We start from the raw sequence: 17429 nt of genomic DNA on the forward strand, positions 1-17429 counted from the left end.
TATGAACAAAAGCCTCATTTGAATGTTAAAGCTGCAGTGGTAGAAGAAGGTGTGAAAAGGTTTACTGTTTCAGTAAATATACCAGTAAACACAGCGATTGATTAGCTTACCTCTGGGACTGCTAATAAATTATTGAAATTTGAAAGGTGACAAGATAGTTTGCACTTTGTTTTATATATATATTTTTAATTAAAAATAGCTTATGTGGAGTTAAAAAACAGCTTTTTCTGCAGTAGTAGCTTTAGAGTTTCAGTTGAAAATAAAAACACATTCCTCTCGAGTCAAAAGAAAATTACCACCATCAAATAAAAGGTACAATTATATTTAAGATTTAGTTTCATGCATGTACAAATTTAATCAATTAAAATAACAAAACATCAGGTTTTGGAAGCTCATCCACTTCACATGAATTTCTCTGATGCACAGGCTATACAGAAAGCGTTTGAGCAATTCTATAAATTCACAAATTTAAACGAAACAGCTGTTAAAGTCCTTAGAAAGCTTTAAACTGCCTGCAGAAAACATGCCGAGTAAAGGCCATGAATCATTATTATTTTTTATTTCTGTATTTATTTTTTTATGTAGCACCAGACTTCCCTGATGTGGTTTGGTGCCTTTGGCTGTAAAGTCTCTTAATTATCTTTGAAATCTGAGAAGAAAGCGAGGCCTGGGTGCAACATATTCCGAGCTCTCTATGAGCAATAAAACTTTATGAATCTTTGCAACTTCATTTTTTTAAAAGTAGCTAAAATTTTGCTTTGAACTATAATAGAATAGAAAAGGAACACAAACATCAGTGGGTCTTTTTGTTTTTTCCACAGCAGATATTTATTCTTGAGAAGCTCAGGTGCTGCTGATAACACTAACAAAGGCTGTGCTCCATTCAAATGCAAAAGTGCTTAACTTCATTCATGCTTTACACCTGTGCATCTCCTGCTGTGACAGTCACAGAGTCAGCTGTCAAACAGCCACACTGTCTGAGTTAGATAAGCAAACTTCCCACAGCTTTCATCTTATGTCTAACTTGCAGTCTGATTAACTAATAACTGCATCAAAAGCTTATTTTACTTGTAAAAACTGTGTTTACAATTTCCAACACATAAAAACATTTTTTTCCTTTTCAAACCCAACTTAAATAAATGTACAAGCCTTTTCTGATTATTTCAATAATGATTTATGTTCTTTTATTTAAACATTTTTAACTACATAAATAAATTACTTACATAAAAAACAAGAAATAAATAAATATTTCTTCCTATTGTTGGAGTGAAAAATAACTTTTAGCTTTTATGATGACTTTGTTTATATATTTTTGTGTTGTTAGTTTACATTGGATACTGGCCAAATTACTGAAAATATATAAAGAATTATAACTTGCCAAGTTAATTAATTATCAGCAAATCTGTAAGCTTTGTAAACATATTTAAGATATTCTTCGGAAAATAGTAAAAAAAATGTATGTATTAGTGGTAGTGATAGAATATTTTTTTGTTACACATGTGGCTGAAAGTCGGTGTATGTTAAAAATAATAACCTGCAGGCTAATCTTAATGAGTTGTGAATCAGCAACAGGTTAATTAGTTTTGTTTTTCTGCTGTTTTTTGCACGTGACTAAATTAAATCAGCACGAATTACTTTTGCTATCCAGCTCCGTTATCTTTGCTCAAATGAGTCCAGGGTGGAAGATTATAGGTGTTTTGGTTATAAATGTGAAACTCGACCGTCCACAGAGAAGCTGTTTTTCCGCTATGCGTGCATTTAATTTTCAATAAATAGGTGCTGAAAGCCGCTATGATCGCCGACTGTTTCCCTCTTCTTCCTCTGGAGAGGTGGAGGCTGTTTGGTTGGAGATATGGGTCGGAAGTACCGTAGTTTATGTATGCTAATAGGGGAGTTGGGGGTTGTAGCTAGATATTTACGTTCAGTGGGAGACGCCCTTCATTCACCCACATGGTTACCAACGGGTCGTCTTCGCGCCACTTTCCTAAGCTCGCTATCATTTTTAAGCAGTGTAACTGGGCTATAAATTGACCCGCAATCGGCTCGGATTTCACTTCACGTCTCGTTGTGTCCGCCGTTTGAAAAGTTTGCAGGATAGTTGTGTATTTATTCGTCTCTTTTGTCGGTGAGAGACTACACGGCAGCCCAAGCAAGTGAGCGAAGATGGTGGATTTCGGCTGGTGAGTGTCTACCGAGCGCATGTTTATCGGCAAGGAAGTCGGATTTAGGGTTATTTTTTAAATCTCGGTTTTGGTGAATGAAACTCTAAGCTGTGCGCATTACGCTTCTTTTTACGCGTCTTTTGTTATCGTGGTGGCGGCGAGATCCAAACATTAACGCGTAAATGAAAATATTGGCCATGAAAACAGTGTAACGTGAGGCGCATGGCATCCTCGGCTCCACCATTGAGGGAATGAGGGAGATTTGAAAAGCTGTACGGAGCTCTCCCCGCTGCGTTTTAGCAACTAGTTGGGGAAAAATACCAGGTCTCCTGTTAATAAACGATGAGTTTATATCGACACACTGATTCAACGTGTGAAAAGTTAGTTTTTAAATCTGGACAATTGGCTGCTCGCTCTCGAGTGCAGTGGTGTGTGAGTTAAAGTGCCCCCCAGAACAAAGCAGCAGCACATGGGGCAGTTCTAGGCCGCGCGTTTTAGCTTGGCTAGCCTAGCCGCACTAATGTAAGAGTTGTGTAAGGGTTAAGCTCTAAACATAACACTATCAGGGCGGGTTTATTGAGAAAAATGTGGGGGTAAAACTGCGGAATTCAGAGGGGCAGATGTGCCATAGGTGCAATTTCTTTTACTTGAGCGTGTGCTCATTTGTTGTTAGCTAATGGCTAACCAGCGTCCTTAAACTCAATTTCAGTTTTATTAGCTTTCGAAACTGACTTTAGGAGAAAAACAAGCCAATTAAAAGCAAACTAGTTTTACTGGGACCCCCACGAATGCACCTGCACCGTTACGGTAGCTCTTGGTGTGGGGGTATGTTACAACAGCGTAGCGTGGTTTTGCCCCCCCATGTTTTCGGGAAGCTAACACCAGCTCGCAGCAGCTAAGCTACCTGCTCAAACGGCTGCTGCCTGCTGCTAGCCTCGGCTCCTAACACGGACGATAGCCTTGTTTTCTAGGACGTCCGAAATCGCGAGCCGTGGCTTTCTCCACGTGGAAAAAAAGCAACACACTGCTACCTCTTCTAATGTGTGCTACGACATTTGCCTTTTGCGTGCTTGTTTTTCGAGTCGTTTATGCTAAGATTGGCGCACTTCGAGGCGCCATGTTAAAGAAGGTGGGGGAGGGGTGAACAACAGTGCTCGATGCGCAGGCGCTCCCGTGTCGCAGCGAACGCGGGCCGCAGGTTGTGCTGCTCATTCATGTTTTCGCTGACCTCGTGCTGCTCTAATAAGTCCCAGTTCCTCGTGCCACAACAAAAATCTCGTGCAATAACGATTTCGATGTCTGGAAGACCGAATTGTCGTTAATTAAGTAGAAGTCACTTACACGTGGAACTTGTTGCAATGCGTTGATTTCCCCTAATGCGCTTTCTTATGATTTCAGATTAACCGACCTTCCCCGGAGGTGCAGGACCCCCTTAATCAAACAAAGTTGCCTCGTGGAGCAGCATGGCTGGCCTTCCATGTGATGCTGTAATGGTCTGTGTATTGCCAAAGTGCTTACAGTGCAGGTAGTACTATGGAATACCTACTGCAGTGGAGGCACTTACAGCAATACCCTGACACTGATGTGCACAATCTTCTGATGTTTCATGTCTTTTTTTTTTTTTTTTTTTTTTTTTCTCCGTTTGAAGTACTGTCTTTGTGCTAAGGTGCATCTAGTGCAGATAGTGAAATAGACTAGCACCTACTGCCCTAAGTGCTCCTTCTGGCATAAGGGGCTGTGATAAGCGCCACCAGACAATTTTTTTTTGAACTTCTAATTGGGCTCAAATATCTCGCAGTTCTCTGCTAGTTTTGCATAGTTGCACTACAAGAATATATGAGTTGTGCAAATCTATGCAAAACTGATGGTGGCCTGCTTGCTCTCCACCTGTTTAGATTTGCTTTTGTTTAAAATTTGTGTCACATCAGCCTGATTAAATTCAACTATTGACAGTTTAAAAAAACAAACAAATCACCAAATGGGAGTGTCTGCCAGTAATCGTCCAATGAACTCAGTTTCAGCAGTACTAAAGTGCTTATAGTGCAGGTAGTGTTTTGCACAATCTACTGCAATGTAAGCACTTGAAGTACTTCTAACTGCATCTTTCTGTGGAATGGCCGAAGGTGGATTTCTGTCGATCATCGCGTGGTCAGTTTTGCTGGTTTGCATTCAGCTTTAACGGTGTTTGCTGTGCAAATCCATGCAAAACTGACTGCGTTGATGAGCTATATTCTGCTAAGTGGGACTGGCAGACTTCATCAGAGGTTCTTTAGGTTTTATTGCATGTGATCGGAGACTCTAAGACATCCCTTTCTGTGTAGGTGGGGATAGGTAGCAATGCTGTGTTCCTCCAGGTATTGCACTTGTCCCGGCCTGTGTGGAAACGAGGAAATGGAACGGACCTGAATCTTAACTGGATATGTTGGTTTTTCATCCATTTGTTAACAGTGTTAGCTTTAAAATTTTCAGGTGGTTATTGTAACACTTCTTGAAAGATTAAATTTCTATTGCACATTCCTCTGACTCTGTGTTAATCTCTAAGTTGGCAGTTAAAGGTTTAAACACTGCAAAGTTGATGGATTTTGGTTGGACTTGAAACTATTTTGGAGCTGTTAAATTGTGACGTCACATTTTGTCACTTCATGGCTTTCAAAACCTTATCGTAGTCTTTGGCTAGTCTCTGGACTACCTTTTGGCATTACTCGTGTTGCTGTTGCATGTGATCAAGAAGTCATCTGCAAGCCAGAAACCTTTGTTACAAGTGGCTGTGCTCTCTGTACTTGAAAACATGTTTTAATTTTACATATTAAGGCTCTCCTGTGCACACAAAACTAAAGACCTGCATTTATAGTGCAGGCACAGTCACATGAAGGTGGCCATTCACTAGATAAATCAACATGGGGTTTCTCAATCCACGTCTGAGAGAGTTCATATGAAAGAGGGGACATTGGTGACTTCTGACCAGCCACAAACATGGACAAGTGGACACTGATTACACAGTGCAAAGTATTACGGGAGCAGGGGGGGGGGGAAGCAACCTAGTGTGCTTTGCTCAGTTTGGAGAAAGGTCTGCTCTGGGGGAAAACAGTTAAACCTATTTGAACTCACAAAGGAAAGCCTGCAAGATAAATGCTGTAGGTAAAGAGTATCAGTCATTCAGAAACTGGAGAATCTGGTGGATTACCATACATGTTCCGTTTGCAGCCCTGTTGGTGTTTAAGGGGGTGAAATGCATGACTATAAAGCCTGAATTATCTGCTCTGGTATAAACGTTTACAAGCACATTTTAGTCTTAGGTCTAAGAATCAGGCTTTATTACTGATGTTCAGTAATCCAGAAACGCAAAGACTTGAGCGCACTGAGGGCCATTTTTTTTTTTTTAGGCAAGTGGTGGGAATTTCATACTTTAAACATAATCTGTACTAGGGTTAGCTCTGCAGCACAAGGTACCATGGCGATCAACTGCTTTTTTTTTTTTCTTTTTGAAACACTGCATACCTGGTCTTAAAGTTAGACGCCATAGATTATAATCTCATGAAGTTTAAACAAATCCTAAACAACATGCAAAATTGTGAATGAATGAAGTAAATGAATGGGGACAGGCACACCAGTTTACATTAAACTCAGCACACAAATGGGCTTTTAAATATTTATCTTTTCACAATTAAACCACACGCATACGCGTCATTAAAACCACAACTTCGTACTTTTTTAGTTTATCGAGCCTGGCGATTGTAAAGAAGCTCATGTCCTACAGAATAGGAGCCATTCTAACTTAATTGAGGACGTAATAAATAAAAAATCTGAAAATCTATAGTTCATCTAATTTTAATCCTAAAATATTAAAATTAGTTTGACATCCTTCCAAGTTTTGGAGAGAAGGCTTTAAAGACGGGTCAATGCTGAGCTCTGCCCACTAGATGGCGCTGCCTGGTAGCGCTTGTGACGCGGATTCAACCGCTGGGTGCAGGTGACATTATGGTACCGCCTCTGCTCTCGGTCCAGCCAACTTGGCCAACATGCCTCTTTGAAAGCGTCAAGTCACACGGCTGTAACTTTGTCTCTGCGCGTGGATTTAAAGGGTAATCCGCAGCGTTTCCCCGACGGAAACACAAACCCGACACGTGCCGACGCTCAACCCTGAGATGTGGACTCACCTGATAACCGACGCACTCTAGCTTTAAGAGAAATATCAACTTCCAAAAAGACTTTAAGTATTTATTTATTGTAATTTTTTTTTAATTTCTTGCGATCATTCACCCAGGATTTTATACAAATGGATGCGCTGTGGGTCCGCTGTGTTTTCCTCCTGGCATGTTGCTGTGCATCAGGACTCGGCAGCGCAAACAAATGCGACGAAGTGCGCAAAGTTTTCCAACTCAGACAAATCGGACCAAGTCACTTATTGCCTTCAAATCCAAGACCAGGTATGTTGAGAGGTTTCCTTCCAGATGAAATCTCACAAAACATAGACAGTAATCCAATTGACTATGTCCTCATTTACATCTTCACGTCACCCAATCAGCACAAGAAACACTGATTGGAAGGAAATGAAGACCCGCGTACAGAAATCATTAACAGCTGTGTAGCTGCTTTAACCTGTCATTTTCCGTCTTTGCTGTGACAAAACGTGCATTTTTAAACACATTTTCACGTGTGTGTGTGTGTGTGTGTGTGCGCGGTTATGGTAATGACAGAAGAGGACTCACATGTGGCTTTGTGACCTTTAGATCAAGATATATAAGATTCAGACAAAATCCACTCATTCATCTGTTAGTGTCATATTTGTACGTGTTGAAAGTGTTACACAGCATAAATACATCTGGAAATGCCTCTAAATATTATTATTATTATTATTATTATTATTATTATTATTTTTAAAAAAGCAGACACACCAGTGCAAATGAAGCATAAATCAGGCAGCTTCAGCTACACTAAACCAGTAGCTGAAGCTGCTGAGATTACTAGTGGGCCATGATGAAAAGCTTTCTTTCGGGTGTTTACAGCAGATAAGTGGCTTGGAGAGATAAACAGGAATTATTGTGAGTAAAGTTAGGCAAACTAGGACTCACTTAACTTTCTGAACGCCACACATGGTAATTCGGCTCAAGATTTCTTTTTTTTTTTTTGGAGGGGGGGGGGGATTATGGGTGTGGGTATTTCATGTAGGCTGTCATTGACTGGATGGCTGCTGCCTCCTGCTCCTGGTCTTCTCTGGCCTCTTCCTGGAAAAGTAAATCTTAATGGTGTTGACTGCCATCCTGCCACAAACTGCTCCCTATAAACTTCGCCACCCCATCTCCCTGCTGCACTTAGGAAAAATTATTCAAATGACTGAAAAACCCTCAAATGCCTCATAAACCTCTAAATAACCCTTATGTTACCATCATCACTCCTGCCCCTCAAACCAGCATGTGTGGCTGTGTGGATTTAGGGTTTGCTGCTGTGTCGGTACAGAACTGCAAACTTAACTTTAGGCATTATAAGCTCTTAATTCAGTGGCTCCTAACCCTGTGAAAACATTTGCAACTCTTTAAAGCTCACACTTTTCTAACAACCTCAGGGCTTAAAGTGCATCATAACAGTGGAAAGATGTAAATCGTTGCCTTGATGGATTCAGATTATTGTCCTGACATACAGTGGGTAGTGAGATGAGAGATAGTGAGAGGTAAAGTTTCTTTTTTCTTTTTCTATAATTGAAGTGAGGTTTGTGGAAAAATAGCCCCTAGAAATTCCAGGAATCTAAGATACAGAGCTGTTTCCATGTTTGACAGTGCCTGCCTGATAAGAAGTGCCAGTTCGGGTCAAAACGCAGCAAGTCAGAGGTCCATCAGCCTGGCTAAAAATGCTGTTGACTGCAGTGATGGAAGTGGAAATAGTTCTGGAAAGCATTTAGGTTAAAAAAGCAGGACCTGGGGCACTTTCATGTCGTCTTATCAGGAAGACTTTGAATTCCTCCACGTGTGCCATCGCCTGCTCTGCTCTCCTCCCCTCACTCTTGAAGCTCGCAGCGCACTGATAGTGTCTCTGGCAACAGCTCAGCACACTCTGCCTAGGCATGTCGGGGAGGTTGTTGCAGAGCTTTCGGGCTCTTTGAGGATGTTTTGATTGTCCCTTATGTGGGGAGACCTCTTGTGTTTTGCAGCAGTGGCATATTCAAGACATCAGTTGAGTGAGATGATAACGCTTTGACGCAGATCTTACATCCGGATCTTGTTGTTTTGGGTTTCTTGCTTCAGCAAAGCATTTATCAACCTGTGCACTGCTAGAAAAGCCTCGTTGTAATGTCTTCTTAACCAATGTTTGACGAATGTCCGCTGGCTTTGAAATAATTCTCAGGATAAGCTGTTGATGCTTCACATATGTAGGCTGTTTCTTTATCAGAGTTTCGATCAGTAGGTTTTCAAATGCACTCACAGTTTATCATGCGCACATGCATTTTTATCCATCCTGTTGATGTGTCTCTATTGTGGTCTAGTTTCATCCATTGCTTTAGTGCACATTAAAGTATTGTACTGAAATGTTTGGTTTTTATGGTTCCCAGAAGATTACTAAATCTGACATCTTATTGCACCTCCATCAGCTTGGCATGCATGAGATTTGCTGAAATGGACCTCAAGAGCTATTGAACTGCCCCACAGTTTGGTTCTCCACCACATGAATTGTTGGCTTAGCACATTTCGTCGATGTATTCATCCAATACTTTAGTTTTCAGACCAGATATCTGCAAAACTTAACATTATCATCAGCCACATCTGAGGTCACTGTCCAGCCTAAGCATAGGTTTCTGGCACAACTTTAACCCAACTTAAGCTGCATGAAGGAGAAGTAAATTAATAAAAAAAAAACTCCAAGTCAGAAGTCCAGCAACATCTTCTTCAGGGACCAAGATGAAATGTTTTGGTATAGAATTAAAGTTCCATTGACGGGTCCATAATTTGTTGGACAAAGACACAATTTTTGTGGATTTGCATCTGAACATCACTGCAGGGGATTTTAAATCAAACAATTAATATGTGAATAAAATGCAGATTTACAGTTTAAATTCAAGGGGTTTTGCAAAAAAGATTTAGCTTTTTGCAAAATTATGAGATATTTTTTTGCATAGTCCCCTATTTTCAGAGGCACTATAGTAATTGGACAGATGACTGACAAGCCTTTTTGTGGCTGTTTGGGGCCTGTTCCCTTGTTACTGCATGACAAATGAAGCAGATACACCATTTAAAGTTGAGTATCTAAAGTGTGGAATTTTTATTTTGTAGCTTTTTGCTGCAATTTTAAATATGTGGCCCAGAGTGATGCTGTTGACAGTGAAAGAGGCCATCACAACAAAATAACCCTATCAGAGAGAGAGAGAAAAAACTTTAGGATAGGCCACATCAGCAATCTGGTACATTGACCAGCTCAGAAGCACCAAAAGGCCCAAAAGACCACAGAAGACATCAAAATCACAACCTCTAACAAAGTCAAGGACACTCCCGAGGAGGTAGGCGTATCATCGTCGAGGTCTACAATCAAGACACTCCTTCATGAATGTAAATAGAGAGGGTTTACAACACGGTGAAAACCACTGGTTACTCTCAAGAGCAGGAAGGCAAGATTAGAATTTGCCAGAAAACAACTCAAAGAGGCCACAAATGAAACCAAGATGAACTTGAAGAGAAGAGTATGGAGAAGGAGAGGAACGGCTCACGATCTAAAACATAACACATTATCTGTCAAACATCATGGAGGCAGTGTTATGGCATAGGCGTGTACGGCTGTCAGTGGAACAGCCACTAGTGATATTGATGATGTGAGCGCTGATAGAAGCAGCAAGATGAATTGTGAAGTGTCCAGTGCTTTACTCTCAGCTCAGATTCAGATAAATGCTGCGAAACCGATCAAACAGCACTTTGCAGTACAAATGCACAATGACCCAAAGCAAACAGCAAAAACAGCCTAGTTTCTCAAGCTAAAGAAAAGGGAAGGATAAATGGGATATTCTTAAATTGGCAAGTCAGTCACCTGATCTGAACCTGATGCAACATGCTTTTGAGCTAATGAACACAAATTTGAAGGTAGAAAGACTCACAAACAAGCAGCAACTGAAGGTGGCTGCAGTAAAGGCCTTACATGTCCACGAGTTCTAGACTTTAGGCAGACAGTGACCGCAAATTATTTTCATCAAGTACTAAAAATAGTCCTTATATTTAAAATCGTGCTTGTTTGTCTAATTAAAGTTGAGCCTCTGGAAATAAAAAATGGCTGCAATTCCTGTAATTTATGTCTTACGTCTGTGACCATGTGTTAATAGCAGCGTGGGCTGTCAAATCCCTTAAATCTGAAAGCAAGACGGCAAAAGATTTCAACTTCCCCTCTGTGCGTTTTAGCTTTATCATGTTTTAATCCATAAAGCTTCAAGCTTCACTAACATGTAGTGTTGATGACTCTTAGGTTCAGACCTTCAGGTGTGTGTTTCCAAGAACTCCACATGCTGCACCAAAAAGATGGAGGAGAGGTACCAGGTGGCAGCCCGGAGAGACATCCAGAACCTTCTCCAGACGTCCAGCTCCAACCTGAAGTTTCTCATAGCGCGCAACGTGGCCGCTTTTCAAGGTAGGTACTTCTTTCTTTGTGTTCAGTCGTCATGCTTGTAAGCACGCGCTGAGTTCAAATGTTTATCGTTATAACATGTGCGTAGATGTTTTCTCATGTTTTCAAGCTGAAGTATACTTAAAGGAGTTAAGGTTTGTGAGGGTGCTGTCAAAACAGGTTGTAGGTCAGTTTGCGTGCAGTAATACTCCACATCAGAGCAGACAGAGAGTTTCTGTCCTCCTTACAGCTACCATGTGATCTTCAGATTAGATATGCCGGCTGTTTCTGTTAGAGCCTGGAGAGGCCGTGTGTAGGGGTGAATATCTGTCAGGTGTGTGTGCCGAGGATTCCTGTGCAAGGCCTTAAACTTTATCCTGGGAATAAATCAAAACTGTTGCATAATCTCGAATTTGGAGTGCTGGCCTTGGTAGTTGTCTGATCATAAACACATCTTAAAGGAACTGAAGTGGCCTTCCATCGCTGTGTTGTTTTTCATTCCTCTCCATCCTTTCACTCAACAATGACTTACAGGTAGCAACTTGCCTCTCTCTGCACGCTCTCCTTTTTCTCCCTTCACTCCGGCTGATAGCCGACATACGATGGCTGAATGGGTGTGCAACAAATATAGAGCTTATGACTTAAATGTACAATTTCAGACATACAATTAAGCCACTTCAGTTTAATGATGTCTCTCAGTTTAAAAAAAAAAGGCGTGCTGTTATCCTCCCCCGACGCTCCAGAGATTTATAGGAGTGACTTGCATGATCACAGTGTTTCAGTCGCGGTTTGCAGGGGCATTGCCCTGTTTTTGTCATCAGATGTTTCTTGTGTCTTTTTCAAGGCTGAAAAGTTGAAAGAAAACACACACTGTAGCCTTTCTTCAGAAGTTTATGAAGGATGACACATCTGAAACAGTTAAAACTGTTGACACTGGGAAAGTGTAAGGATTGTAGCAGCTGCTTTATACTCCCCGTGGCACTAAAATGTTAAAGTTTCACTCAGTTATGAAGTTTTTAATAACAGTCTCATCTATGTGTTGTACATTTGGTAATCTAGTGAGGAGTTTTAGCTGCAGGAACCTGGGATCAAACTAAAAATGAACCATTGTGTCCATCTTCAGTGTAATAAAGGACATCGGAGCCCTGTGGCACAGAGGGATCACATTAGACATGAATCACGCAGACATATTTAGCAGGATCAAGCTATTGCTCTTTTTATGACAAAACAAAAATTGCATTTAGACTCCTGCTTAAATGTCAATCTGTGTGTTCTTCCAGAGGTCTCCTTAAAGCCTCTGGACTCCGGGGTCAGCTGTGGTAACCAGTAGCTGCTTGAAAATAAGCAGCACTCTCATAGTTTGGTCTGTGGAAAGGCAGCCAGAGTGAGCTTGTGCCAAACTAAACAGAGATCCCTGTCAACATCAGCTTGCATCAGTCAACAAACAGCAGCGACTGCTTCCAGCATCCAGGCTGAATAATACAAGTGGCAACAGACGTTCAGAATATTAGAGTCACAGCTGCATTGTTACTGAATTTTTCTCATATTACACCATTATGCAAAGCTGATGAGCTGTTTGGGTTCTTTATTTGTTTTTATATTTCAGACTAAATCAGGGCTGCCAACAGATGAAGCTGTTTCTTTCATTCTTAATATTCTGATTATCATATATAGCTTTGAAAACTAAAGCTCATAAAATTAAATGAAAAGAAATGGTTCCCATCAATGTTTCTTCTTAGTAAACGTCATTTAAAATGAACGTTTCTGAATCTCTGACATCTGACAAATCAGTTTATTTCCCGCCAAAAACTGCAGTTCCTTGAGTGGCCACTTGAGGCAGGATGTAAAACTGAGTCAATACCAGCAAGTCAAACTCTAGAGGAGAAAAAAATATGCTTATAGTCTGGAACAAATTGCTAACTTCACTCTTTGTGACAGCTTTAAGGAGAGTGATTTCTTCCTTTCTTTCTATTAATGATGTGCCCATTTCAAACATTAGTACATGTCCATGCTGCAGTATTTTTTGGGCGATTGGCAGGTATACTTAATAACAAAAAAAAAGGAAATAACAACAACAACAACAACAACAACGGTGTATTAGATGTGTTAGGTGGTTGCTAGGCATGTAAAATCCGACTTTTGCAGATATAGATATTACATATTAGATATTCTTGTGAAACTGGTAGAGGGGGAGGTAGAGCGGGTCCTCTAACAACTAATTCCCGGCTCCTCCTTCCATATGTTGAAGTATCCTTGGGCAAGATACTGAAGCCCAAGTGGCCCTGATGCATCCATCTGAGTGTGAGTGTGTGCGCACAAATTTTAGATAAAAGTGCTTAGACTGAGAGTGAGTAGAAAATTGCTACATAAGTACCAGTCAATTAAATTAAAATGATAAGGTGCATTTATAAGGTGTTATAGGTGCATAAATACTAAAAGCAAGTCAGGCGATTACATTTCCTGTTGACATGTACTCACAGATTCAGACGGAGTTATCAAATTATTAACAAAATTCAACATATTTTCCACTGAAATCACCTAAGTCAGCCTCACTGGATCAACCCAGAACTAGATCTGCTTGAAAGTAGCTATCGTTGGCCCTATAATGGATCATTGAACCATCCCTTTGTTGGAGTCTGGTTGCACGGCAAGAGGAATACAAAACTGATAAGGATCATGGATTCAGATCAGATTAGGCCTGGATCCATTTTCACTCTGGTGACTGTGCGAGCTCATCCCATCATCATTCATAGCAGCTCACTTTATCCTGACATGATCTTCTCATTTAAAGTATAGATATAGACTGCTCTGTTACAATTTTTAGTAACTATAACACACTCATTACATATGCTTACTGTTAGGCTCCCAGTAACTCAGTAAAACATCTCTGCCATGACTGTAAGAGAGCCAGCATCTGATAGTGAAGCCAGATATTAGATCAGGTTATAAATGCATACACTGGAAACCATTAAAATGTTTTTTCTTAGTGTTATTAAGCATTTCTGTCCAGTAATGGCAGAAATAATGAAATCCTCTATAAAATAAATAAATAAAATAGGTTGTTAGAGCCCATTAGTACATTAAACCTTTCCTGAATAATTATTGAAAAAACAAAATGGTCATAAACTTGAGCAAAAACAGCTTTTATTTAAGGGCGGCTCCGTCCCCACAGTCTGTTGCTATCTGGGTAACTGATATCACATCTGTTTCAGTTTCTGTCACTTACGCTTTGTATACAGCTGAATAATTAGATTGAAAAATCAAATGTAAAATTCTTCATCTAATGAAGATTCTTGATGGGCAAACAATGTCAGCAGACATGATAAAAAATATGCTTTTTATTTAACTTTGTTTGATGAAGTGCACCAAGCTAATTAAAAGGACTTTTTTCTTCATTCCTCTTTCTTTAAGGTAAATATCACGGTCAATAAACACGCGTCCATGTTCCTCGGTACACTGAATTAAAATGGAGGCTCTGCTCTTTATTTACCAGTTGCCATGGTGAATCCTGGTATCGGCGCTCCATTGATGGTGGCTTCGTTTCTGCGTGCACATAGCTCAGAGTTGATTGAACTAACTCTGATCAGCCTTTCTGGAGCAGGAAGATCAGAGTTGCTGATCTAACGGTCAATGAAGTCAGAGTTTGTTTTTAAAATCTGAGACATTGTTGAAGAGTTTGCACTTCCTGGAAAAAGGACCCCAATGCTGCGGAAGGAGCTCACGGACAAACATACATATATAGACAGACAAAGGATTATTTTGTTGTATTCTAGAAAGATATTAACACTAAAAGTCTGAATTATTAGGGGCATGGCAGCTTTAACTGATCGGTAGGTGACGTTTCATCTCTGTCATCATTCTGTTGTAGAGAAAAGAGCTTCAAGGGTTACTCCTAGTAAGGGGTGAAGAGTTAAGCTGATTTGGTGTTGTTCCTGCATTGTCATAATAATGCTAGGATCAACATTCCAACTGACCAATCACATTGCAGTGATTTCATAGCTTTCCAATGTGGGGGAAAACGAAAAGAACATTGCCTGCTTTTATATAAAAGTCTGTTACATCACTGCTGCTGGTTTAGTGGTGATGGTTCTTGCTCCAAAGGCAGGGAGTATGTATTTGGTTCAGTTTGTTTGTGTGTTTGTTAGCTGTGTAGTGTCCAGAGTTTGTAAGATATCATGTTAAAATTTTGTGTGATGGTAGATACGAATAACAATTTGTTGAATTTATGGGAAACTCAGGTCTAGATCACACCCTTTGGGGAAGCTGTGCTCTCTGAGTGCACTTGTTCTTAATAGCATTAGCCAAACTTTGGCTAATGCTAACTAAATGCTAACACAACTCCATTGGTCAGTTACAGTATTGATCCTGAACCAACGTTATTATGATTATTTATGAATGAAACCAACACTTCACTCTTATCGTGCATTGTTTTTAAATATTAAATTTAGCATCCACATTAACAATATAATAATTAATAATTAATAGGTCTACAGACTGGTTGGTGATACTGAGGAGGTTATGTCTGTGTTTTACGTACAGTCTGTGGATCTGAAGTATGTTCAAAACCAAAGTCAAAAAACACTGCTCCTATCAAAACATCACTCTCTAAAAGTTACTGTTTACTTAGAAAATAATAGCTCATAAATACGAAAGATAACATAACGTGCAATAAAGTGCAAATGATTAAAAAAAGAGACGTTTAGTTCATTGTAGCCTAACTTCCTCTCTGAACACCTGTTGTAGGTTGTTTGTCTTGTTGTTGAGGTAAACCTGTGCTAATCAGAGCTGATATTTGCTCAAATGTAGACACAGACTTTTCGGCTCACAGCCTTAAGTGTCTGTTTACACACACACACACACACACACACCAGAGCCACCCACGTGGCATTGTTCTATTTGGCGTACATGCTTTAAGAGCCTTTGTCACACTGAGAAGACTCACTGTGGCACGATATGTATGGGAAGCACGGAGGGACAGAAATGTCTGGCAGGTTTTTAAGATCTTAACAGAGTGGAAACAGAACTGTTTTGCAGTTCATGTGCAGACATAAAAGAATCCCAAGTCAAGCATTTAATCCGTCGCTCCTATCTGGGGAATGTTCAGTGATGCTGAATTAATATGAATGAATTATTTCTCATTCGTCTTGTGTGAGTGTGAGACTTCTTTCAACTGTCTTTAGGTTATAATGGGAGTAAAGCAAAGAGCCAGCAACCTTTTATAGCATCTTTGGGGAAAAAACTACTCTCAATACTTCCTGCGGTGCTGTTCTGCTTCATGTTTATAGTATATAATAAAAAAAAGAAAAAAAATGGACAGGCAAGCTTTATCTTCCAGAGCCGGGGGCGGGGGTGTGGAGCAAAAACAACCCTGGTAGACGGAGTCTCCAAATGATTGGCAGCCTGCACTGTAATTTGAGAGACAACAAAGAACATGCAGAGTGTCTAATGCATTACAACCACAGACAGGAAGAAGCACGAGTTAAAAGGGGGTCGGCTAATGTGGTCATTTGTTCTGTGCAAAGCCTTCAATTAGGCATCTTTATATGATGCTGCTGAAGGGAGAGGGGGATGAGGAAATTAGAGGAATGTAGCTGGATAAACACTTAGGAGACACCGAGAAATAAAAGGAACCCATAAAACGCTATTTAAATTTTTGTTTTTTTCCCCTGGTGGACTCTGGTGTATTTTTATTCTTTAAAAAAATCTTCAAGGGCATCTTTTGTGAGGGGAAAAGAAAACAATTGGTGATTTAAGACAATGAAAACGAGCTCTTGAGCTGTTAATTGTGAGCAGTGCCTCAAAGCAGAATTCATCCTGCAGGAATGGTTCATTACATTTCTTAAGACAATTTTTTCACAACATTTTAATTCTTAAACAAACCTGACTGCTGCCTGTCAGGTAATTTCACAGCAAAAAAAAGTTTTCTGAGCAGCTAAGTGGAGGGAAAAAAACAATAAAGACGGAGTTGACGGCCTTTGAGTTCTCCGCTTTTTTTTCCTCCCCCCCTCTTCCAGCTGCCGGTCTGTCAGCGAGTCTCCCAGGACTGCATGTTTTCATTCAGCGTTGTGAGGTTTTCCTGCGCTTGGTCCACACAACGCACAAATATGCAGCCTGCTGAGCGGCGCTTCAGGGGAGATCTTTTTTCATCTTGTGCAGGTTTGTCTTACATCCATGGCAACCAACCTGTGCAATCCCCAGCTCCCCGTGGGGATGGAGTCACATAAACCTCAAACAAAACCCGCTATGAATCAGCTGTTGAGATGCTTGAGAAGAGTTTCTGAGTCGGGTTGCTCAAATCATAGCAAAGCAGTCTGAGATAGCAGATGAGAGCAATGCTCTCCTCCAGGAGAAGCGTTTGATTTTCTTTTTTTGGGGCATTTGAAAAGTGGAGTATTGTATCGTGCCTGCTGGAGAACTGTTTGTGTAAATAATATCATCAGGAATTTGTAATGGCTCCCTGCTGGTCTAGCAGACAGTTGTAGTTCCTCTAGAGTTCAGTTTATGTGTGTGCTGATGGCACACTACTGTACATGTGTGGGTGCAGCTACATCACAGAGGTTGGCCTACAAATGATAATGGTGGCACTTTTTACTTGTGAACTGTCAAAAAAATTTTTTTTTTTTATTCTGCGGAGCATGCTTTTTCTTTCATTTGATCCACATCTATCTGTTAAATAAGAAGCTACAGCTGCTA

General features: G+C 40.3%; 1 protein-coding gene across 5 annotated transcripts in view; it reads left to right on the plus strand.

Moving 5' to 3' along the window:
- The first annotated feature begins 1674 nt into the window (after positions 1–1674).
- Positions 1675–17429, plus strand: part of gpc5a (glypican 5a) — a 155173-nt gene continuing 139418 nt past the window's right edge. For 2 of the 5 annotated variants that reach the window (XM_085133366.1, XM_085133657.1), the window contains exons 1-3: positions 1686–2180; positions 3561–6589; positions 10599–10760. In XM_085133366.1, the coding sequence (XP_084989492.1) occupies positions 6439–6589; positions 10599–10760 (313 nt within the window). In that variant the 5' untranslated portion in view covers positions 1686–2180; positions 3561–6438. The other 3 variants (XM_085133498.1, XM_085133438.1, XM_085133575.1) reach the window with 3 other exon arrangements.

This window comes from Neolamprologus multifasciatus, chromosome 1, assembly GCF_963576455.1.
Source record: "Neolamprologus multifasciatus chromosome 1, fNeoMul1.2, whole genome shotgun sequence".
NCBI lineage: Eukaryota > Metazoa > Chordata > Actinopteri > Cichliformes > Cichlidae > Neolamprologus > Neolamprologus multifasciatus.